The following is a 26,644-nucleotide window of genomic DNA, read 5'->3' on the forward strand; positions in this document are numbered from 1 at the left end:
AGAGGGTAGTCCAAAACTTTAGCTCTCCATCTAGTGGTGTTACTAAATGAATGGAGAAGGACAAAACACAGCCATCTTTGAGTATTCTGGCCACGCTCCAACAGGCAGAAGCATTGAAAATCTTTTTTACCTTCCTGCGTGCACGACACACAGGAAACAAGATAAAGAAAAAACAGAAGGTTGGCAAAGGATATTGAAAAAAAATGTAGCAAGAAGATGACAATGTCATTCTTTATACACTCCATATATGGCAACTTTGAAACTCAACTGGACCCAATCACTATCACAACTCAACTTCCCATCTCAACCGAAGAACAAACCTTTACTTCTTGGCCACAATCACCAATGTCAAAATCGCTGATACCGTGAAGCCCTATCCTCTTTAATGCATCCATGATCCCTCTGGCCATCATTTGCGTACTCGTCAACATCCTCTCCTATGCTGACGACACCCAACTTATACTTTCCCTCTCGGACAAGACTCCAACACAAGATCCGCACCGCCTGCATGCCTGAAATTGCTAAGTAGACGAAAGCCAACTGCCTCAAGCTCAACACCAACAAGACAGAAGTAGACAATTTCAGCAACAACGCATCACCATGCCACTCCAAATGGTGGCTGGTCGAACTTCGACCCACACTCACACCCAGTAACTAGGCCAGGAACCTCTGGATAATGATCGTCAGCAAACTGGACAAGACTGCACAAGTCAATGACCTCACAGCATCCTGCTTCCACATCCTGAAAATACTGAAGAAGAGCTTCAAATGGCTCCCAAGTAATACTAGAAAAGCTGTCACTCATGTCCTAGTCAACAGAAGTTGAACTATGGGAACAACCTCTACGCCAGGATCACCAAGCAACTCACTCCTTTCACCAACTACCAAGAAGCATTCTCTTACAAACTCCCGAAGCATTGCACGGCCTCCCACTCCATATCAGAACCTAATTCTCTCTTCTTGAATTCCACGAGGAGCCGAAGACCTGGATTTTCAATTAAACAACCTACCATAGGGAGGGCTAGGCACACACACCTGCTCAGTGCCAGGATAGAGTCTCAGGTGATAGTACACTTTACAAATACACATAACACAACTAAAGCAGCTTTGATCATGACAATCTCATGTCAGTAACCAGCCTTCATTCAAACAAACCAGAATGAGTTTACTACCCATATAATAGTGACAACTGAGAGTGAATCAAACAACCACACTTTGGGCTTTATTTAGAGTTCGACAGAAGCGGACAGGTGTCAAAAACCGACAGATGTCCTGCACGCTGTATTAATAATGGAATGATGTCAATGGAAAGCTATAAATATGACCAAAAGGACAGCCACCACGTTTGGCACACTCCGAAGAAGGCCCTTTTTTTCAAAACTGGGATTTTTTTTTACCAACATAGGATTCTTTCCACCATGATTGATTAGCTATTTTTGTAACCAAAACATTTAAATTTTTTAAAGGATTTGACACAAAAATGCCACTGGCTTACTGAAAGGTGGGGTGTTTAGCGTCTGACTGAAAGTTTTAGGATAGTCACAAACACGTACATGTGTAGGCAGCAGTGTACAAACTCATACACAAACATATTACTGAAAAAACAAGGTTTAAAGCGAAGCTATTATTAGCTTTGGTTAAAACACCATAATGTTTTTTTTTTTTTTTTTAACTTAGAAATTGACTTGCAAAGCACCACATAAAGTCGCTTCACGGTTGTGAATTCAAACAAACAAAAATACACTGAAATGCAAATCTTACTGTTAGGCCTGCAGTCCACAACTCGCACAACACATGCAAATCATAACTTTCACACCAGATGCTTGGCTGATGACCTCACCCTTGAGGCGACTGATGCAAAACAAATGTTGCAAATAGCGTTAAAGGTGAGATTATGTATCACATTACCCTTAACATTAAAACGGAAACAACAATGATTGTAGTATTTACTTATTTGAGTACGTATGTTGTGCTTTTAGATGTTATTTACTGGTATAAATATTGTGAGATCCTAAGGTTATTCCCACCTTGGAGCTAATGTTCAACTCCATCTGAGGCATTTTGTGTGTCACTTTTTTTCTTTTAGGATTTGTGAATCCTATGCCAGATTCACAAATCATGAATCCCTACGGAACGTCTGTGCAAGATTCATTTTATTTCCAGGACGTTGGAGGGCCCCTTGGGGCCCCTTCACTTGGGCCTGAGGATCAGGGTAGGTTCATCCTGTGCTCTTAGTCCTTTCTGCTTTTACTTTGACCAAATCAGTGCTTTTCACACTTTGTTGAGTGACGGTGGCCGCCAATCAGAGAGGAGCAGATTCGTAAATCCGAAGCAGAATGGGCAAATCCACAATGGACAAAGGAAGAACTAGCTCTCTCAGACAAATGTGAGTCTTTATTTTTTAACTGGATTTGCTAGTCTTCAATAGGTCCAGGGATCCATGAAGGATCTGCAAATCAACGGTCCAGATATCCTTTTTTTTAAGGCTGTCAAGCCCACCTTTAAAAATGTTTTAAACATTAATTTTTTGGAAGGTACTGAATGGATTTACACCAAACCCAGCAAACCCACTTCCTTCACCAACATTTTTTCTGTGCACTTGTTTTTTTCTGTATTGGAAAGAAAAGATTCCTAAGTAAGTTAAAATGGAATCCATTTTGGATGTGAGGGGGCATTTTTGCGCTAATAAAATAGTGCTTAAAGCAGAATTACTCTTCTAACATAATTCTGCATATTCTTGTAGAATTTTGGGGTAATTCTGCATGATTACGCTACATGAAATTACGTGACTTGCATCCACCCCTAATTTGAACCATTGAGAGATGTGAAATAATTGAAAAACAAATATGAAAAGCTATATAATGTGCAATATAGATGAATTGTGATTTCGAGTCAGTTTTGGGCACCAATGTCATTTCTAAATCATTGGGCACGGGTCTCATGGTTTAGGCTGCTCGCAATAATACAAATGAACCCACTGTGTCATCAATGCGCTTTCTACAATTAGAGTATGGCACTATAGCCAGTACCGTAGTAAGGATGCTATGGGTCCTGGCGCAAGTATAAGTCGTCGTTGACTGCTCCTAGGATAGTAAAATACAGCAATTATCAGGGCCCAGAGAGCCTATTAGGGTGCAACTGCACCAATGGCAGCTACGCCCTTGACTGTAGCGCTTTAGTCGTCAATGCTGCTTTGTAGAGTTTGGATGTGACTCAGTGATCGCGAGAAGACTGACATATGTAATGGATGCTGAATTTTGATAACACAATTCTGAAACCTATTTCAAAATCCCTTCCCGCTGATGTTTTTTTTAGTATATCCTTATGGATCGGTCACCTGCCGAAGGTCACACTGTGCGCACATGGTGCGCTGAGGCGACTTGCATTAAGCAAGGCAATTAGTTCCCCGTGTGAGCCATTAAGATACAGATTTCATGCACAGGTTCGGGTCTATGGGTTCTGTGACTAGCTTGCCCCCCCTCCATGCCCCTGAAGGAAGCGTGTTAAATAAACGTGGCTGCAGCCCCGCTGGGACGGACGCCTCGTCCACTCCCGGCTCCACGCACTGGACGTCGGGAGGAAACTCGATCCTCGTAAAGAAAAGCGTCTGCTCTCCAGTGGCCCAAGACAAACAGAAACCATCTCGGAGGAAGTGAAGACAGCTCGTAAACTGACTAATCCGGGCCAACAAAACAGCAAAACAAGGGATTAATACCAAAGACGGACACAAGACACCCGTTCCACGCCTCCATTTTGGAAAGCAAAAATATATATTAAAAAAAAACACTTCAAACAGGCGGCGTTTGACTTGAACCCATAATTAGAGAACCACCAAAGCGGAACATCTGAAAGGTACAACACCGTGAAACGAACTGTCAACGGCATTTCATCTTGAAATTTGTAAACGGGCTACAAAGAAAAAAAAAAAAACTAAACATCAAGACCGACCTGTGGAGAACTGTAACAAAAAGTCTAAAGTAATAAAAAGGAACTCCTTTTAGTTATAAAAATAAACTTGGGAGTAAATAATTAAAGGGAGGAAGTCTCTTAAACATTTAGTGCATTCCAAAGCTTGAAGTTCTCAGTTTATGGGGGACCCCCTCGTCTGATGTTGTGCTGTTTGCCCGCGTGAGCTTCTGTAATAAGGCTCCTGGAGCCTCATAAAACATTTCATTGTTTTAAATCATGTACAGGTAGGATACAGACAGCTCACTCTACTGGCAAATTTCTTCACTCATATTTATCGTAATTTGCAAACAATGTTTCAGATTTTTTCAGATTTCCATTGATAGCAAAAATCGACCGACTAAAATAAAACTTTAAATCACAAATAATAACATATGGAGCGAGAACTGTTCTAAAGTGGATGCTTAAATATTGGTGGCACTTAAAAAAAATAATAATAATATACTTTAAAATGCTGAAAAATTAAGTTAATGAAAACATTAACCAGCGACGACGGATGAGTAGAAAACCTGAGGCTATTATAAAATTCATTTTTGGTATACACATGCCTAGAGGGAAGACAGTGGAGCTATACTACTGCTACATTACACAACTATTCTAAGCAATGGAAAGTCATTGCTTCTACAGGTCTCTATTCTAAGAGTGACCACTGGGTCATATCCAATTCTGGTTCTTGGGACTAAGCACATTTTAAATGTGCTGACCCCCCTTACAGTTCTTTGTTTTTAACTGATATCTAATTCCTGTATAACATGTTACTTAAACTAATCCTATCAGGCAGACATATTCTGTACCTGTTAAGTGTGGAAAAGATAATATTCATCAGACAGTTCCTTCACTTCTGTACGGATGGATTGGCACAGTGATTGGTAAAGTACCAAGATAACATCCAATGTTTTTGTTCTGAACAATCCGGAGTCCAATATTTTAATAGTGACCCCCACCCACGGAGCAGTGATAGTCAAGCAAGAAGTCCTCTCTTCAATGCGTTAGACCACTCATCAAAGAGGTCCATAGTGGGATCACGCTTCACTGCGGCCCGACGACGACTCCACGGAGAGGAAGGCCGGTCAACATCATGTAAGTTGCATCCTCTAGGGTATCCAAGGCAACGGTGTACTCAGCAAAGGGTGCTACCTGTTTAAACTTCTTAATGTGACCATGTCCATGTCTCAATCAGCGCCCACTGCTGCTACTCACAGGTCTGATCTTTACATGCACTCAATGATTATTCATTGGCTGACAGTTGTAATATCTGATAATCGCATCATGTTATCGTCACTATCCTTATCACTTTGAGGTACCATCTCATGTCTGCAGCCCGCCCACTCCGCCATGCATGCTTTCATTCTTCATTCCTCCCTACCCCATTCCAATTATCTAAATAAAATTGTCTTATTCCAAAACTATCTCCACCCACTCACATACAGATAGTCAACCGCCAGAGAAATTACCAGTTCTAAAAAAAAATGTTCATCATCTCAGAACTTTTAGATGACTACAGACCTCCACCACACCACTACCAAGGTAACCTCTATTCTACAGTGCCTTTAGAATCCTGCATCAGTTTGTAACAAAACCCCATTCATTGATGAATATTTCAGCTCAAATTATCCACCTCTACACTTCACTGCTATCACCAAAACTTGGATTCACCCGAATGACACTGTCAACCCCTCGCATATGTCCATCTCCTCACTAAGGACGGTGGGAAGGCATTCCTCAGAACAAATCTCTCTCCACTACACCCTCATCAAACCTGCTGTTTTTTTCATCACATTTGAATTCCATATTACTTCAATCACATCACCTATCAAAGCTGCCATCATTACTGTCTATCAACTGACCTGACCCACTTCGGCACTACTCTGTAGAACTTCATGACACCCCATCTCCACATGACTACCACATGGTAAATGCAAATCACTCTTTTGCTTCCTACTTCCACTACTTCTGCCCCACCTATCTCCAGAAGAAAACATGAGCTTCTATTGGTGGCTCTCTACCTGATCTCCATAACAACATCACCCCACTACTGCATAACACCTCACTTAACTGCTTTAAGACACTATAATAAAAACCTTCGGCTTGCATTATTCACCACATTAGTTCACTCCTACAACCTCGGATTACACATAATATCAAGACACCTTAAGAGAGCAGAATTACACAAATGGTGGAAACAAATGTCCACTGGTAACCTCAATGCCTATGAGCAAACCTTAATGCACTGCATCATATCCTAGACAATGGCAAATTTTCAAATTTGCAAGATCTCATCACTGCCCTTCAATTTCATCCCAAGCACCTTGCATGCACCCTCCGGTCGCCATACTCTTTACTATCTTAATGCATCAAAATCCTGTCATTATCTGCTAACAACTTCACACTACACTTCTCCACTAAGATAAGCAGTACTAGGGACAGGTTGGCGACACTGGTCAAGCCCCCCCACCCATCTCATCCCAAACCTATACAACCACATTCTCACAGATTAACAGACCATCACCAACTATAACCGATCCTCTCTTTAAGGCAGATAATCCATCCTGTGCACCCTGTGTCCTTTCTTCCATCTTATCGTCAAATCCCTGTCTCTTTCACCCAACACTTTACTCTGCCTTACATTTCTTTTCAACTTTCCCCCAAAATGGGCTCCTTCACCTGATGGCTCAGATAAGCAGTGGCCCTTCTTCCCCTTTTAAATATATCTACTGCACACCACTATCAGCCTTCCTTTATTCTCAAACTACTAGATCTCACTACCACCTTTGGTACTGCTGAGAGATCACCCAACACTACTTTCCTCCCTAAACTCATCAGGCATCAGTGGGGTACCCCTTAACTGGTTTTGCTTTACCGCTCCAATGGCTCCTACACTGTAATTAGAATGAGTCTTTTGTATCCACCTCTCTTCCACTAGGTGTTCCCCAAGGATCAGTCCTTGTGTCCTTTCTAGTTTCCCCTTAGGTCATCTCCACCTTTCCTTTCTTGTACCACCTCAAAGCAAAAAATACCCAAACCATTTTCTCCTTCTTGGCCTTCACACCTAAACTCCAAAATTCATCTCAAACTGCCTCACTCCTAACCCCATGGGATGGCACCCAATCTGTGATACTAAACTCCTTCAAAACTGAAGTTCTATACTTCTGGGCTTCAATGCCAACTCACTCATGACTAATGCTATCCTCTATCTGTGACTCACCATTTTTCACCCAGTCAGCTAGAAAACTGGGTGTTTAGTTTCATACTTCCAGGACAATGGAGGCATTTATCTCGGACACTGCTTCACAGCAAGATTTCCACTTCTCAACATTTGTAAGCTTCATGTAATGTTACCCTTCAACACTGCTAAAAACACTCATCCACTTCCTGGTGTTCAGCGAAAATGATTGTTGCATCAGTTTGCTGATTGGCCTCCCGAGCTACTCTTGATCAATCAATTTTTCTAAAGCGCGGCTTAACACCCGTAGGGTCTCAAGGCACTGTTATACTCCAAATAGAAAGATAATCAATTTCATGAGCCACACTCTCACCTCCCTCAGCACACTCCCACCTCCACATATCATCAATAGATTGGATATTTTAATGCCAAAAATTGAGTCACCTATAGGTCACTTCCATTAGTGTTCAAATGCATCAACAATCACTCTCCTATCTATCTCTTTGACGGTTTCTCACTACATCCATGCTTGACATCTCAGATCAGCCAGCCAGAACCTACTGACCTTCCCAAAGCTGCCATGTGCCACATCTCAGATCAGCCAGCCAGAACCTACTGGCCTTCCCAAAGCTGCCATGTGCCACCGCCACGGTTCAGGCTTTGTACCTATATACCACTGGACCGCATTACCACTGGATATTCATGCCTGCTCTGCCTTATCAGACTACAAAAATCCGCTAAAAAGTCATCCGTTCAACAATGGGTAAAGCAATACCCAATCTCTTGTACACAACAATATATTTGAAACCGTCTTTGCCCTGCCAAAATTATGTGCCTCCCTCAACCCTCTAAAAGGGAATTATTTCACCTGCAGCCTGACTGGAATACCAAATGGTGTGACTCACCAAGAATCTTCTGATATCTTCAGTCTTCACTACGACTCCTATTCATGCACATCTTTTGTGCCTTTTTGTTGCTATGTACATTTCTATTCAAAATGTTCTTGTTTGTATAAATAAAAAATGAAATTAAAAATGAAGTTCTTTGAGTTTTGCGTTTCCTTTGGAACTTGTCAAAGAGCCTCAGAAGATAAGCTCTGTTCTCAGGTGCATGTTTTTGTTACCTTACAAATAACAGCAACTAGAATTATTGTTATCTTAAGGCTGAAGAAACTCTTCTTTCTAGAATCAATTTCACTGTCTTTAGAAGATACCAACTCTCGCTCCATTTTTGGGTGACATTTTGTACTGGAACTCAGAGTATCGATCCTAACAGGCATCATCCTTTGGTCCGAGCGTCAAGAAGGTAGTCCGGAAAGGACCACTGGCAGATCTGGATTTGTGTTTTCCCAACTTCTACATTCCGACGGCATTCTCAGAATGCCTATTTAATTTTTGAATTGAAGTCTCTGTCCTTTTGATGGACAGAGGTGGAAATAAAATAACCATGGAGTTAATTAACATCATATCAAAATGGTCAGTCTTGCATCATTTTGGGTTTGATTTTGCCTGACTCAAAGCTTGATTAAGACATGACAGCCTCCTTCTGTGATGCTGAGCCTGTCTCCTAACATCCCTGTTTATAGGGCCTGATAGCGTAAAAGCGGACGGCATCACAGAAGGTTCTTTCACGTGTAGTTCATCCAACCTCCTTTTCCTCAATGCTGAGGGCCATATTCTGCCTTGGCTCTGGTGTCTCAGAAGCCCTCAGATCTTCTCAGCCACACTGTGTCCTGCTCCCTTCTTAACCACGCTGTGTCTGGTCCACTGTAACTGCACATTGCCTGGAAGCATCTAGTATCCCACAGTCATGCCCCTTGGTGTCCTGCCAGTTTTATTATGTTCAGCTTGGTGCCCTCCGATGTCCTCAGGTTCTGCCAGGGGGTAATCAGGGGATTTTGAGTGCCTAGTCCCATGCACCCAGATAGACTGCTGTCAATCAATAAGAAAATGGGGTGTATGCATTACCCTATTTCAGTATTTATTGCTAGCTGAATTTACCTCTATCGCTTAAAAAGTGATAGGTGTGTCTTTCGATATTCCGATGCGTTTGAAATGTTATGGCATATGACTATGTGAGACATAAAACCACTAATCAATGACGTCTTAGAAGAACCTACTCTACTGCAAATGTGAAAGGTTGCGGCAACCACGACACCAATTGATTACATCGCATCTGAGACTCCGGCAGACGCTTCCTTTGAGGTAGAAAGCCAAAGACGCCTCCAGGGTGGAATTCTCAAGACATTTCACAAAAGCCTTTGCGTTCCCCCCCAGGGGATCTTCTGGATAAGTTCAATTCTAGCTTTCCTGCGAAATGCAAAGCAGCCCCGCGTTTTGGTTACCCGATCTGCAGTCCTGAAAAGAGGTGCACGAAGGACAAGGCATGGTTGGCTTCAGGCAGCATTTCATACCCAGCAAATTCTAAACTGAGATCTGTGCTGTTCTAAAATAGGGGAGGAGGCTGTAGTATGGTTTCTGCATGTCTCTTCTCTTTCCTTTCTGGAAGTGATTGGGGACTGCCAATACTTAATTTGTAAAATATAAATAAATAAGTAAAAACAAAAAAACAATTAAAATACATTCAATAATAAGTAGTATTACTATTTCTACTAGTATTAGCGTTCTTAATAATAATGAACCTTATTTTATTACAGCTCTTGGTATTATTTTTGTTTTGTTGTTGCAGTTCTTGGTACTGCTATTATTATTAACTTTAATATTATCATTATTATTGTTGCAGCACCCCAATTTGTCATGTTTTACTTAATTGTCCGCCACAGATGATGCAGAATGTAAGGGTTGGCAAACACTAAGGATACGCGTCTTGATTCCAATACCCTTACGCTACACTTGTTTCTTCATCTCCCTCTAACGGATCCTTTCTTACTTCTTCATAGCTTTACGTATCCTCCTTTCTGCCTTTTTGCCTATTGCACATGGTCAAATTGTGATGTTGAAAATTAAGCCTCGGTCTCCATAAATGAGTGCTGGCGCCACCATGGCCGGTGACCATCAACACAGACTACCAAAGGGAGTATTTGGTTGGGATGCTCACATAATGCACGCCAAGGATTACTGTTGTCAGACCAACCTGATAGTGGCAAATTTAATTTAAAACACTGGCCAAATAGTGAAATAATAAAATGACGGCATCCATTTAGTCATTGACAACGTGCGATGGATCAAAGGGCTCGATGGCTACCATCAAGGCTACATGCATCCTGTGCCCACTTTTGGTCTTTGATCTCTTAATTAAGCGCACTGCAAAGCAGGTGGCCCCATCACAGCACAATACCAAGTGGATACATCTTTGTCTCGTCCAATGAAAGAATCGTTTGGTCGGCCTCTCTATTCATCTATTTAGGACAGAAATTGCATTTAACTAGTAGGAGAATAGGAATAGACCACTGGGGCAAACAAGAACAATAAACAGACGAAGTGGACACGCAAACGACACGGAGAGTGGATTTCAAAAGGAGCGCTCACATTAAACTAAGCTACCCCACAAAGCAGGTACTCTATATCAGAATTAGGAAAGGATGCAGGCGTGGTCGACCATGGCGATGACCATGGTTCGAATTACAATGGAAACAATGGGGGAGGGGAGTTTCTTTTTTTTTTTACAGTACATTTTTTATTGGTTTCAACCACAAGAGAAACAACCACATTACGTAGACATTAAATGCCAGTACCACATTGTAACTTATCGTATACCCTCCTATCCCCTTATGAAGCGTTTCCCCCTATCCACATGGGGTCCCCACCTTTGCACTATTCTAGAATTGCCTCTTGCAGTGGATTATGACAAATGCCCCCTCTATAGTCGTTTCGGTGACCCATATCTTTGTCCACTTACGTGGGTAACCCGACCTTCATATATCACTTGTTCTGTCAGTATGCACCGATCCCTGTCTTTTTTCCAGTCTTCCAATTGGGGCGGTTGTCGTGCCCCCCACGGTCTGGCTATGTACTTGGAAAACAATGCTTTTAGCCAAGTAGTCAGGCACCTTGCATGCTCTGGGTCACCACGGCTACCAGTACTGTAAAGAAATCACAAGGACTACAAAGACAGAGAGTGGGCCTCACAACTGCCCTTGAACTAAAATAGTGGAATCAAGCATTCTTACTGACCACTTCTGTCGGGAGGCTCTGCAGGTCATCGAAGGGAGTTTCTAGTGTGTTGGTGTCAACGTTTAAAACGACCACATCTTCCAGGTTCATTGACTTCACTTTCTAAAACAAAGAACGTAAGGTTTTAGTCTTGCAGCAAGCACAATATGGACAAAATGCACTTTCATCAACCAGATCGTATTGAATGAATGAGCACGCCTGTCACACAGGTGAAGAGGAGAGCGCATTCGTCCTGACTCTTCCACCAGTCTATGCACCACAGGTACGCTTAAAACTCTCCGGTGGAATCTGATTGCCCGCATCTGACATACATTAAAGCAGCAGGCAGGTGAGTAAGACACCACATCCTATAAGGTGGGCAGCACCTCCGCAAAGACGAAAGAGCGTTGCCCCCCCTTGCTCAAGAGCCAGGAGATGAAAAATTAAACTAATGTCTAATATTGTTTTATTTTTCAACTGCTGGCTCAGCTAGCAAAGCAGGGCGGGGCTGGGCCACAGGAAGTGGGAGGAGGAGAGTGAGTGCACCTAAGTGCGCATGTGTGTTTGGCTGGCAGACACACATAGGCACATAGGTTTTTCCAGCCTTGCTGTTTACTCAGCTGGGCTGGAGAAACTGAACATACCCCAGGGTTGTGTCAGAGCGGCAGTCCGAGCTGCTCAGACCAATCCTGACGCAGGTTTCATGCTAGGTTTAGCATGAAAGCAGTGCCAGGATTGCTGGGGAGCCTGTGCTGGTGTCCCAGTGAATGTTGGCAAAAAGAAAGGTGTTTTTTTGTGGTTGTTTTTGTAAAGTTGTTTCCCCAGTCCCCCCGCCCCACCACCCTTTACATTTGCGCCAGCCGCCGTTGCACTATTCTTTACATGTTTTACACAGATAGCTGAAAATTCGTAATTCACATGAATGATGCCAACCCCCTGAACTAGGAGGCTTGGAAAAGCAGCTAATTATGGCATAACACAAGGCGAATATGTATTACATGTGATCAAAACAGGCTTACATAACGCAAGATGTATTTCATGAAAAGATTTTGTCTGGTTTAGCTAAAAGAACAAACACATCACGATGACAAGCGTTAATAAACGTAGAAGCCATATTTAGTTAAAAGTCCTGTTGAGCTGAGAAGGAAGTGTTGGGTTCCGGCCCTGCTCTCACCGGACTGCTGTTAACAGGGAACGGAACGGGTGGGGGGGCCGCTTTAATCTCTCGGAAACCAAGATAAGTGAAGCTGGATTTAAAGTCTCACAGGGGAACCCCTACAAAGAATCTGAAACCATAAGAGGTTCCAGGGAGCTTTTAAGATCTTACTTAAGGCGTCTCGGGTTGCACAAGTCATCACAAGATACGATGCATGTAAATAAACGTCTTACACGCACACACACGCACGCGCGCGCGCACATATGCACACACGCACGCCTTGGCTAAGAACTGGGAAGAAAGTTTTCAGAACTATCACGGAACCGAACAGAAACTGTTAAGCTACGTTTTGTTGTGTGCACCCAGCTGTTAGGGGCTCGCGTTTTGTGATGACTAACATCCTATGCAATGACCGGCTTTTGCTGTGCGGGCATTTTAAGGGTGTTGCAAACCTTTCCTATTTTGCCATACCTTTATGTTTGGGTGAAAACAAGCCGAGAGAACGCTAGTATCAGACATATCTGACCGTGGCACAAAGATGTTTTCTCTATATTACAGACGTCTGCGGCTGAAAGGTTTGAAAGCCAGAGGAAGAACTTGTCATGGGGGGGTAACTTTGGCAGGGGGGTGTTCCACCATCAAGAATGCAGATGAATCCGCCTTTCAAACTGGATTGGCAGTGGCGTTCCCTTGGGTGTATTAATTGGATGGGCAACGAATACGCGTTCCCTTGGGCGTATTAATGGGAAGGGCAAGGAATAGGTGTTCGCTTGGGAGTGGTAATGGGATGGGCAAAGAATGGACATTCCCTTGGGAGTGTTAATGGGATGGGCAAGGAATAGGTGTTCCCTTGGGAGTGTTTATAGGATGGGCAAGGAATGGACGTTCCCTTGGGAGTGTTAATGGGACGGGCAAGGAATAGGTGTTCGCTTGGGAGTGTTAATGGGATGGGCAAGGAATGGATGTTCCCGTGGGAGCTTTAATGGGACGGGCAAGGAATAGGTGTTCGCTTGGGCGTGTTAATGGGATGGGCAAGGAATGGACGTTCCCTTGGGAGTGTTAATGGGACGGGCAAGGAATAGGTGCTCACTTGGGAGTGTTAATGGGATAGGCAAGGAATGGACGTTCCCTTGGGAGTGTTAATGGGATGGGCAAGGAACAGGCGTTCACTTGGGAGTTTTAATAGGATGGTCAAGGAAAAACAGCCACCCACCTCGCTGTAGTTTCTCTGGGATTCTCAAACAACTGCAGTGCCTCTCTCACACAACGGCCTCTAAGGTGGAAGGGAGAGAGTCACACTTTGGGACAACAGGTCAGATTTATAATGTATTCAGCGGACCAAGCCAGTCCCAAGTCTGAGCACCAAATGCAGCAATCCTATGTTGCAGCAGCACAACAAGCAGGGCTGAGATCTCACTATATTTCCTTTTAAAACGCTGTATTAATAGGAATCAGTGAAATACACAAGCACAAAAGAAAAAATGCTAGGAAAAAATAGTTCAGTGCCGTTATAACAACCATTGACAAAGCATGTAGGTCTGAGTTTATGGTGCTACCAAGAGTTAGCACATTTAAATAAGACACACAGAGGCAAACCAGCAGGAGTGGACAAAGATGGCTATAGTTTTAAAGCTGACCTTTATGCAGTCCAATGCAAACACTCCAGTGACTGTGGAAGGATACCCCAGACACCCAACCGTATTAGGTGAGATCTGAAAAACTCCACTTGGCTGAGCTAAACTGTGATTGACAAGTGGATGATACGCAGAATACTCATAGGTACACGTGTCGCAAAAGGGAAGGCAAAACCAATCCTGATGCACGCATTATATCAGTTGCCCAGTTAACAGTCCCAAAACAAAGTTAGGACTTTACTACAAGTTATTAAGGTAAAGGAAACAGATAAGTCAATACATTGCGTATTACACGACATGTGAACTATAATCTAAATACAATCAAGGTATGTGGTTCCGAAACTCCTTACCAGGAAAGAAGCATCAGTGGTACATTTTTAGATCTTTAACTTTTTTTAAGACAGAGCAAATTAAGGCGGGGTGTTTCCCAAGAGGAGGCAATCCATGGAGCACAAGGAAAGTCTTATCTACTTGGTAAATAACAAAGCAAAACAACTAGCTTGGCCTCACTTGAAGCAAGCCACAAAAGAGAGAATTCAGGTCCTTTTAGAACAAGGCTTGGCAAAACCAATAAAGTTTGATGCTTGTACTGGATAGTATTGCTTTTGCCAATGCTTGTTTGCACGCTGGTCAATGATCAGTGATAAAACTGGTGCTATGTAACAACGTGACTTCATTCTGTGTAGCATCCATTTCAATACACTTTTATACCAGTGGGCTGCCTGCAGACAGTAAAACAGTCCCTTATACATTCCAATGGACATGGAAGAATGCAACCTCAGAGCCAATGGAAGTACTAAAATACTCTCATGAGCTGATCTAAGATGTAATTGACAATGTTGCAAGCCAATTGCGGAAGGTTCCTAGGCAAAAAGCCACCAATGGATGAATGGGAATGACCAAAGCTCCTCAAGTAAGTAAAGAATACAACATGTTTGCCATTAATGGCACACACACCATACACGCGAAACCTACATATGGGGGAAGTGAAAAGAAGAAGCATTTATCCAGAGACAACAGACTGGAGCTCTGTCCAACAAAGGAGGAAACGTTGTAACACTAGTTCACGGGTAAAGGGCAAAGGAGGCTCCCGTCGACATGAATAAGGAAAGCAAAAAACTGAAGTATGAGTGAAATATAATTGCAGCTGACTCGGTGGAGAACCTTGCTGAATGAATGTTTGGTGAAGTGTGTAAAGGCGCAGGCACAGACAAGGGACCATACTGCGCTAGTACCTGCCAAACTAAGAAACTGTTTTTAAGTGAAGTGGTTCAGAGGCCATCAATTTTCACTAGAGCGACAAATCTACCCCCAATTCATGGATGCCCAGCATATGGTCTTGTTTAGCTTAGTTTCTTACAAGATATTGCAGTATGAATAATGGCTTACATAATGAAGAAATGCCTTACGTTCTGGAAGATCTTTCCTAAGAAAATGAAAATCTCAGAAACACTACTTGTGCTGAAACCATTTTTCTGGTCTCAATCAGACCCGCTGGTAAGTGGTCTAGTGTTTCTATAAGTAATATTTTCTAATTAAGACACTGGTTTCCGCAGTGAAGCTACAGGTAAGACTGTTCAGTTACTGAGAAAGACTTTGCCATCCCACGCAACCTTCCAGGGAGTTAGATTGGTTTCCCTCAAAGCACCCGTACAAGATGAGAGACACTACTTGGAGACACTGAACAAGAGGCAAACTTGGAATTAAGCGTTAAAATAATGCGCAATGATTGAAAAGACAAAAAAGTGGTGATATAGCAGGCATTTTGCACCAATAATATCAAAGGATGCTGTGACATATTGTTAGACCTGACAGCCTTAGGGTAGTCACCCCTAACTTTTTGCCTGCCTCCCTCCTCGTTTTGGATACTGTTTTTGCTGGTTTTTAGACTCTGCGCACTTTACCACTGCTAACCAGTGATAAAGTGTATATGCTCTCTCTCTGTAAACATGGTAACTTTGGATCATACCTGATTGAACTATTTAATCTACTTATAAGTCCCCAGTCATGTGCACTCCAGGTGCCTAGGGCATATAGATTAAATGCTACTAGTGGACCTGCAGCACGGATTGTGCCACCCACTTAAGTAGCCCCTTTTCCTTGTCTCAGGCCTACCATTGCTAGGCCTGTGTGTGCAGTTTCACTGCCACCTCGACTTGGCATTTAAAAGTACTTGCCAAGCCTAGAACTCCCCTTTTTCTGCATATAAGTCACCCGTAATGTGTGCCCTGGGTATCCCCTAGAGCAGGGTGCTGTGTAGGTAAAAGACAGGACATGTACCTGTGTAGTTATATGTCCTGGTAGTGTAAAACTCCTAAATTCGTTTTTGCACTACTGGGAGACCTGCTCCCTTCATAGGCTAACATTGGGGCTGCCCTCATACACTGTTGAAGTGGCAGCTGCTGACCTGAAAGGAGCAGGGAGGTCATATTTAGTATGGCCAGAATGGTAATACAAAATCCTACTGACTGGTGAAGTCGGATTTAATATTACTATTCTAGAAATGCCACTTTTAGAAAGTGAGCATTTCTTTGCACTTAAATCCTTCTGTGCCTTACAATCCACGTCTGGCTAGGTTTAGTTGACAGCTCCTTGTGCATTCACTCAGACACACCCCAAACACAGGGTACTCAGCCTCACTTGCATACATCTGCATTTTGAATGGGTCTTCCTGGGCTGGGAGGGTGGAGGGCCTGCCCTCACACAAAGGACTGCCACACCCCCTACTGGGACCCTGGCAGACAGGATTGAACTGAAAGGGGACCTGGTGCACTTCTTAGCCACTCTTTGAAGTCTCCCCCACTTCAAAGGCACACTTGGGTATAAAACAGGGCCTCTGCCCTACCTCATCAGACACTTGCTGGAGAAGAAACCGGAACCAGAAACTACATCCTGCCAAGAAGAACTGCCTGGCTGCTCAAAGGACTCACCTGTCTGCTTTCTACAAAGGACTGCTGTCTTGCTGTTGCCCTGCTGCCTTGCTGAACTCTTGTCTGGCTGTGAAAGTGCTCTCCAAGGGCTTGGATAGAGCTTGCCTCCTGTTCCTTGAAGTCTCAGGACCAAAAAGACTTCTTCCTTTCACTTGGACGCTCCGTGCGCCGAAAATTTCGACGCACAGCTTGTTTCGCGGCGAGAAAAACGCCGCACACCGACGCTGATCGACGCGACGCCCTCGGGGCGATCGAGACTTCGACGCACAACCTCGCAAGGACAAAGCCGCTCGACTTTCCAGGAGAAATCGACGCGACGCCCACCGTGAGTGCGAAACTTTGACGCACGGCCTCGCAAGGACAACGCCGCCCGACTTCCAAGGAGAAATCGACGCGACGCCTGCCGTGAGACCAAACTTTCGACGCACGGCCTCGCAAGGACAACGCCGCCCGACTTCCAAGGAGAAATCGACGCGACGCCTACCGTGAGATCGAAACTTCGACGCGCAGCCCCGCAGAACGACGCGCAGCCGGAAAACAAGCAGGAGAATCCACGCACAGACCCGGGACATCTGGTAATCCCCGCGATCCACAAAAAGAGACTGTCTGCGCGCCGGAAAACGACGCCCGACTTCCCCGCGTGGAAAAGACCGACGCAAGTCTGTGTGTGCTGAGGAGAAATCGACGCACACACCCCTTTTTCCACGCATCTCTTCTCCTGTGGCCCTCTGAGGAGATTTTCCACCAGAAACCAGGTACTTTGTGCTTGAAAGACACTGTATTGCATTCTAAAGACTTAAGACACTTTATATCACTTCCCTGTGATATTTCTACAATTTTCCATTGCAACTTTATTCTTTTTGACCTACAATTATCCTGATAAATATTATATATTTTTCTAAACACTGTGTGGTGTATTTTTGTGGTGTTATATGGTGGTATTGTATGATTTATTGCACAAATACTTTACACATTGCCTTCTAAGTTAAGCCTGACTGCTCGTGCCAAGCTACCAGAGGGTGGGCACAGGATAATCTTGGATAGTGTGTGACTTACCCTGACTAGAGTGAGGGCTTTTGCTTGGACAGGAGGTAACCTGACTGCCAACCAAAAACCCCATTTCTAACATTGGTGATCAGCGGTGAGGATAGGACTTGTATTTGTGCAGTGACATACAGTAGCTAAGTATTTCACTACATACCCACAGTTGAAGGTCAACTTGGTTTTTATCTCTTTTTGAAAATCCGTTTTTTCCTGACAATTTTCAAAAACTAAATCCTCACTCAACATGTCTCTGACTGGGTCTCAGACAGGGGACTTTGACCTAGTCCAGTTGGATACATACACGGTCAAACAACTAAGAGGATTCTGCAGGGCATTAAGGGTACCCACCCAAGGGGCCTCCAGAAAGGAGGACTTTCAAGTGGCGCTGAGGGCCTGGGCAGAAGCCCATTTAGAGGATGATGAGGAAGAGGAGCCAGAAAATGGCCCCTCAGAAGGATTTTCACTATCTATGGATGGTGTTACCACTGCAATTGTGCACCCTTCCAGACCAGGGAGCAGTGTCTCCATGCAAAGCCTGACCGCAGAGGAAAGGAGAGAGGAAAGGGAGTTCCAATTGCAAATGGCAAAACTGAAAATTGAGGCACAACAGGAGGAGAGGAGGGCAGAAAGAGAAGCCAAACAAGCTGAGGCTGAAAGAGCAGCCAAACAGATTGAAGCTGAAAGAACAGCCAAACAAGCAGAAGCTGAAAGAGCAGCCAAACAAGTGGAAGCTGAAAGAGCGTTGGCTGAAAAGAAACTATTGTTGGCTCATGAACTGAGTCTCAAGGAGCTGGAGATCAAGGCAAGACAGTCTGAATCCAGCAATAATGGTGGCAGCATACAGACAGGACCTGCTGGAGAAAAGAAGGTTCGTATACCCAAAAATGTGGTGCCCAGTTTTGTGGTGGGAGATGACATAGATAAATGGTTAGCTGCTTATGAAGTTGCACTAAGGGCTCATGAGGTTCCTGAAGGGCAATGGGGGGTAGCTATGTGGGGTTATGTGCCGCCATTGGGGAGGGACACACTTCTCACATTGGATCCACCGGATCAAAACACATACCCACTCCAGAAAGCCACTTTACTTGCCAAGTTTGGGCTGACCCCTGAGGGATACCGTCAGAGGTTCAGGGACAGCACCAAACAAACCACACAAACATGGGTAGATTTCTTTGATTTCTCTAGTAAGGCACTGAATGGATGGGTGCGGGGCAACAAAGTAGCAGATTATAAAGGTTTATATGACTTGATCCTGAGAGAGCATATGCTTAATGTTACTTATACCGATTTGCGCCAGCACCTAGTGGATAGTAAGCTGACTGATCCCAGGAAGCTTGCTGAGGAGGCGGACCTCTGGGTTAGCACCAGAGTGTCCAAAAAGGTACCTGGGGGGGACTCCCACAAAGGTGGTCAGGGTTCCCAACAGAAGAAAGAGGGGGGAGATAAACTTACAGATAAGGAACTCTCTAAAGGCCCCCAAAAGAATTCCCAGGGAGGGGGTGGCAACCCTTCCTTTTCCAAATTTGGGAAGAAACCAGGGACATTTGACAGGTCAGGAAAATCTAGCCCCAAATGCATGGAGTGTTACCAATATGGTCACTACAAAGGCGATCCACAGTGCCCCAAGAGGGCACCGTCCACTACCGGACAGGCACCTGGGTTGACTAGTGTAGCACTCGGGGGGGAGATGGACCCCACTAGCTTTGGGGAGCAGGTAGAGATTTCCCTAGTGTCCCTGGGAGAAGGAGAAATGATGTCCAAGGTCCACATGCCTAAAAATACTTCCAAGTACCGGCAGTGGGTCCTCATTGATGGGCAGAAGGTGGAGGCTCTGCGTGACACAGGAGCCAGTATGACTACTATCAAGAGTCAGCTGGTGTCCACAGAGCAGATAATCCCTAATACATTCCACCAGGTCATAGTCGCTGACAATCGCGAGAGTCACCTACCGGTGGCTCGGGTTCCCTTTGAGTGGGGGGGGGTCTCTGGTACTCTGAAAGTAGCTGTGAGTCCTGCCATGCCTGTAGATTGTCTGTTAGGCAATGATCTAGAGCATACTGCTTGGAAAGAAGTAGAGCTCAGATCTCACCTGGAGATGTTAGGGTTACCTGAGTGGGTCTGCATGACCACCCGGTCCATGGCTGACCGAGAGGGAAGTCAAGGGCATCTGGAGCCTGGAACGATGGCCCAGGGAGCTGCCAAGAGGAGGGACGAGGGGCGCGGGAAACCGGCCCCAGAAGTTCCCACAGTGGCTGACGGGGCTCCTGAGGAGGAGACTCCCGAGCCAACTGGGGAAGACATTGCCACCCTAGGTGACTTACCGGAGCTTGCTGGCTGGCAAGTTGAGGGTGGACCCACCAGGGAGGAATTCTGCAAGGCGCAGAAAGAGTGTCCCACTCTAGAAGGGTTGAGGAAACAAGCCTTAAACCAGGCAGCAGGTGACGCCTCTGGCAATCACCACCTATATTGGGAGAATGATCTCCTCTACAGTGAGCCTAGGGTTCCGGTCTTTGGGGCAGCACGTGTGCTGGTGGTCCCCCAATGTTACCGAGCCTTCCTACTGGGTCTGGCTCACGACATTCCCCTGGCAGGACATTTGGGACAAGACAAGACCTTCAACAGGCTTGTCACCCACTTTCACTGGCCCAAAATGAGGACACACTCAGACAAATTCTGCAGGGCTTGTCCTACCTGCCAGGCTAGTGGTAAAGCAGGAAAGAGGGTTAAAACCCCCCTGATTCCACTTCCTGTCGTTGGCACCCCCCTTTGAAAGGGTGGGCGTCGACATTGTTGGCCCCTTGGACCCCAAAACTGCCTTAGGCAACAGGTTTATCCTGGTTTTGGTGGACCATGCCACCCGGTACCCAGAGGCAATCCCTCTGAGGACCGTAACTGCATCGGTGGTAGCCAGAACCCTGATGGGGATATTTACCCGTGTGGGATTCCCCAAGGAGATAGTGTCTGACAGAGGCACTAACTTCATGTCCGCGTACATGAAGCATCTGTGGGATGCGTGTGGTGTAACCTACAAGTTCACCACACCCTATCACCCCCAGTCTAATGGGCTTGTGGAGAGATTCAACAAGACCCTGAAAGGCATGATTGGTGGCCTCCCTGAGGCCATGAGGCGTAAATGGGACGTCCTCTTACCATGCCTTCTCTTTGCTTACAGAGAGGTCCCCCAGAGGGGGGTAGGGTTCAGTCCCTTTGAGCTTCTCTATGGGTACCCCGTCAGGGGACCCTTAAGCATTGTCAAGGAGGGATTGGAGAACGCTCCAAAGACACCCCCTCAGGACGTGGTCAGCTACATGTTGGCCCTCCGCAATCAGATGACCCGCTTCTGGAAAGAGGCCCAAAGTAACCTGGAGGCCAGTCAAGAGGTGATGAAACAATGGTATGACCAGAAGGCCACTCTGGTAGAGTTTCAACCTGGAGACAAAGTGTGGGTAATGGAGCCAGTAGAGCCCAGAGCTCTCCAGGACCGCTGGTCTGGCCCGTTTGAAATAAAGGAGCGGAAAGGGGAGGCCACTTACCTAGTGGACCTCCAAACCCCTAGGAACCCCCTAAGGGTGCTCCACATGAACCGACTAAAAGCTCATTTTGAGAGGTCGGAGATCAACATGCTTCTGGTCACAGATGAAGGAATGGAAGAGGAGAGTGAACCTCTCCCGGACCTCCTCTCTGCCCAAGAAGGTGATGGGTCCGTAAGCGGGGTCATTCTGTCTGACTCCCTGACTCTAAACCAGAAAGGAGACTGCTATGAGCTGTTGGAGCAGTTCTCCCCCCTCTTCTCCCTTACTCCGGGACTGACCCACCTCTGTGTTCATGATATTGACACCGGTGACAGTCTCCCTGTGAAGAACAAAATTTACAGGTTGTCAGATAAGGTGAAGGCCAGCATCAAGGAGGAGGTCTCCAAGATGTTGACGCTAGGGGTTATTGAGAAGTCCAGTAGTCCCTGGGCCAGCCCAGTGGTGTTGGTCCCCAAGGCTACTGCCCCAGGCGCGAAGCCAGAACTCCGGTTCTGCGTGGACTACCGGGGTCTCAACTCAGTCACACGGACTGATGCTCACCCCATCCCCCGAGCTGATGAGCTCGTGGACAGGCTAGGCGCTGCCAAGTTCCTGAGTACGTTTGATCTTACTTCAGGGTACTGGCAGATCGCCCTGACTGAGGGGGCTAAGGAAAGGTCCGCCTTTTCCACCCCTGACGGCCATTACCAGTTCCGGGTGATGCCGTTTGGATTGAAAAATGCCCCCGCTACCTTCCAACGGTTGGTTAACGGGGTCCTGGCTGGCAAGGATGCCTTCTGTGCAGCCTACCTGGATGACATAGCTGTCTACAGTTCCAGCTGGGAGGAACACCTGCTCCACCTCAAGGAGGTGCTTCAGGCCCTGCAACAGGCAGGCCTGACCATCAAGGCTAGTAAGTGCCAGATTGGGCAGGGTTCCGTGGTGTACTTGGGACACCTAGTAGGTGGTGGCAAGGTGCAGCCACTCCAGGCCAAGATCGAAACTATCAAGGCCTGGCAACCACCTCGAACCCAGACTGAGGTGAGAGCCTTTTTAGGCCTCACCGGATACTACCGAAGGTTTGTCAAGGGCTATGGTACCATTGTGTCCCCCTTGACAGAACTCACGTCCAAGAAGCAACCTAGGTTGGTGAATTGGACAGAGGCTTGTCAGAAAGCCTTTGACGCCCTAAAGGAAGCCATGTGCACGGCCCCCGTGCTCAAGGCCCCTGACTACTCCCAGGAATTTATCGTGCAGACAGACGCTTCAGAGCATGGCATAGGGGCAGTCCTAGCACAGCTAAATGAGGAGGGCCAAGATCAACCGGTAGTCTTTATTAGCAGAAGGCTATTACCACGGGAACAGAGGTGGAGTGCTATTGAAAGAGAAGCTTTTGCTGTGGTCTGGGCACTGAAGAAGCTGAGGCCCTACCTGTTTGGGACTCACTTCCTAGTTCAGACAGACCACAGGCCCCTCAGATGGCTCATGCAGATGAGGGGTGAGAATCCAAAACTTCTGAGGTGGTCCATTTCCCTACAGGGGATGGACTTTACGGTGGAACATCGCCCAGGGGTTGACCACGCCAATGCTGATGGTCTCTCCAGGTACTTCCGCCTTAGCGATGAGAGCTCCCAGGAGGTCGGGTAGCTCTCCCCACTTTCAGCTGGGGGGGACACATGTTAGACCTGACAGCCTTAGGGTAGTCACCCCTAACTTTTTGCCTGCCTCCCTCCTCGTTTTGGATACTGTTTTTGCTGGTTTTTAGACTCTGCGCACTTTACCACTGCTAACCAGTGATAAAGTGTATATGCTCTCTCTCTGTAAACATGGTAACTTTGGATCATACCTGATTGAACTATTTAATCTACTTATAAGTCCCCAGTCATGTGCACTCCAGGTGCCTAGGGCATATAGATTAAATGCTACTAGTGGACCTGCAGCACGGATTGTGCCACCCACTTAAGTAGCCCCTTTTCCTTGTCTCAGGCCTACCATTGCTAGGCCTGTGTGTGCAGTTTCACTGCCACCTCAACTTGGCATTTAAAAGTACTTGCCAAGCCTAGAACTCCCCTTTTTCTGCATATAAGTCACCCGTAATGTGTGCCCTGGGTATCCCCTAGAGCAGGGTGCTGTGTAGGTAAAAGACAGGACATGTACCTGTGTAGTTATATGTCCTGGTAGTGTAAAACTCCTAAATTCGTTTTTGCACTACTGGGAGACCTGCTCCCTTCATAGGCTAACATTGGGGCTGCCCTCATACACTGTTGAAGTGGCAGCTGCTGACCTGAAAGGAGCAGGGAGGTCATATTTAGTATGGCCAGAATGGTAATACAAAATCCTACTGACTGGTGAAGTCGGATTTAATATTACTATTCTAGAAATGCCACTTTTAGAAAGTGAGCATTTCTTTGCACTTAAATCCTTCTGTGCCTTACAATCCACGTCTGGCTAGGTTTAGTTGACAGCTCCTTGTGCATTCACTCAGACACACCCCAAACACAGGGTACTCAGCCTCACTTGCATACATCTGCATTTTGAATGGGTCTTCCTGGGCTGGGAGGGTGGAGGGCCTGCCCTCACACAAAGGACTGCCACACCCCCTACTGGGACCCTGGCAGACAGGATTGAACTGAAAGGGGACCTGGTGCACTTCTTAGCCACTCTTTGAAGTCTCCCCCACTTCAAAGGCACACTTGGGTATAAAACAGGGCCTCTGCCCTACCTCATCAGACACTTGCTGGAGAAGAAACCGGAACCAGAAACTACATCCTGCCAAGAAGAACTGCCTGGCTGCTCAAAGGACTCACCTGTCTGCTTTCTACAAAGGACTGCTGTCTTGCTGTTGCCCTGCTGCCTTGCTGAACTCTTGTCTGGCTGTGAAAGTGCTCTCCAAGGGCTTGGATAGAGCTTGCCTCCTGTTCCTTGAAGTCTCAGGACCAAAAAGACTTCTTCCTTTCACTTGGACGCTCCGTGCGCCGAAAATTTCGACGCACAGCTTGTTTCGCGGCGAGAAAAACGCCGCACACCGACGCTGATCGACGCGACGCCCTCGGGGCGATCGAGACTTCGACGCACAACCTCGCAAGGACAAAGCCGCTCGACTTTCCAGGAGAAATCGACGCGACGCCCACCGTGAGTGCGAAACTTTGACGCACGGCCTCGCAAGGACAACGCCGCCCGACTTCCAAGGAGAAATCGACGCGACGCCTGCCGTGAGACCAAACTTTCGACGCACGGCCTCGCAAGGACAACGCCGCCCGACTTCCAAGGAGAAATCGACGCGACGCCTACCGTGAGATCGAAACTTCGACGCGCAGCCCCGCAGAACGACGCGCAGCCGGAAAACAAGCAGGAGAATCCACGCACAGACCCGGGACATCTGGTAATCCCCGCGATCCACAAAAAGAGACTGTCTGCGCGCCGGAAAACGACGCCGACTTCCCCGCGTGGAAAAGACCGACGCAAGTCTGTGTGTGCTGAGGAGAAATCGACGCACACACCCCTTTTTCCACGCATCTCTTCTCCTGTGGCCCTCTGAGGAGATTTTCCACCAGAAACCAGGTACTTTGTGCTTGAAAGACACTGTATTGCATTCTAAAGACTTAAGACACTTTATATCACTTCCCTGTGATATTTCTACAATTTTCCATTGCAACTTTATTCTTTTTGACCTACAATTATCCTGATAAATATTATATATTTTTCTAAACACTGTGTGGTGTATTTTTGTGGTGTTATATGGTGGTATTGTATGATTTATTGCACAAATACTTTACACATTGCCTTCTAAGTTAAGCCTGACTGCTCGTGCCAAGCTACCAGAGGGTGGGCACAGGATAATCTTGGATAGTGTGTGACTTACCCTGACTAGAGTGAGGGCTTTTGCTTGGACAGGAGGTAACCTGACTGCCAACCAAAAACCCCATTTCTAACACATATCAATAAAGATTATGAAATGAAACAGGCTGTATTGATATAATCCAAAAAAGGAGTAGAGAGCAAACTTAGGCGAGAGGGTCAGGGCATGCTTGGTGGCTCAGGTAAATGATCCATTTGCCATAAAGGTGCACAGTCTGGCCTAAGAAACCGCATCCTGGAGTCTGGGCGAGTGTGTTTGTGAGAAGACTATGTTGCTCAGTAACAGAGTGGATTCAGTTGAGTGTTGCCAACTCGATGTATTGAGTGGAAGGTGGATGGCACAGCGATTGGTTAAAGGATCACACTGACACTAAAGTGGTCGCACTGGTCAATATACAAAGTCAAGGGTGGGGTGAGTCACTTCAATAGTTAACAAAAATACAACGCTGTGCATCTGAATGCACGCCACCATGTCTGCCAATAACAACAGGACTGGCCCATCATTAGCATCACATGTGTGTGTGCTGTGTGTGTTTGGTGCGTGTGTATGATGTGTAGTGTGTGTGGTGTCTGGGATCTAAATATACTAAATTCTCCCCCAGGAGGGATTGAAAATGTGTACTACCCACTGGGTTATCAAACCTGTGTGGTTATGCGGAGAGGTGGGCATGTCCTGACACATATCTTTTATGTACAGGCAGCCATTGTGGCAAAACCAATGTACTATGCTCTCCAAATAACAGTAGCACGTGTACGTGAGGTACAATATGGATTCTTCACTAGTTTCCAATCTGTCTGGTCTCGAACCAGGTTTAGCATCATTTGCATCATGCAGTCTGGATGCTATAAAGACAGTCCCAGCACTGACTCTTCAAAGACACTTCAGTAGAAGGACATGGTTGAAGAAGACATCCAACTGAAAGGAGGCCTTGCACACAGCAGTAACTTGCCATTTCATTGAAAGCTAGCAGATGAAGAGTGCTGCTATAACAGCTGGCGACTTAGGTGTAATAGCTGCAATGTCCTTGGAGCAACAGTTGGCATCCCATGTAATTTCTGTTATCCACAGGGGAGTCCTGATGCTGAGATTTCTGCCATACAAATTTACTTTTTATTCCTTTCTGTAGCTCAAATCTTTCCTCACTTAAATTGTACCCATGTTTGGTGGCACTTCCAATTGTGTGTGGCCCCAAGTGTTGCAACAATGATCTCCTTCCCTAAAATCTACACTTAACTTTAAGAAGATTTTTTTTCCGCCTGTATAACTTG

At 45.9% G+C, this 26,644-nt stretch overlaps 1 protein-coding gene across 4 annotated transcripts in view; it reads right to left on the minus strand.

Annotated features, from left to right (window-relative positions):
- DENND1A (DENN domain containing 1A) overlaps positions 1–26,644 on the minus strand; it is a 1,115,636-nt gene that overhangs the window by 477,183 nt on the left and 611,809 nt on the right. For all 4 annotated transcript variants that reach the window (XM_069241713.1, XM_069241711.1, XM_069241712.1 and 1 more), the window contains exon 12: positions 11,263–11,364. In XM_069241713.1, coding sequence (XP_069097814.1) covers positions 11,263–11,364 — 102 coding nt within the window. The remainder of the gene's footprint in view (positions 1–11,262; positions 11,365–26,644) is intronic.

This window comes from Pleurodeles waltl, chromosome 6, assembly GCF_031143425.1.
Source record: "Pleurodeles waltl isolate 20211129_DDA chromosome 6, aPleWal1.hap1.20221129, whole genome shotgun sequence".
In the NCBI taxonomy this organism is placed as follows: Eukaryota; Metazoa; Chordata; class Amphibia; order Caudata; family Salamandridae; genus Pleurodeles; species Pleurodeles waltl.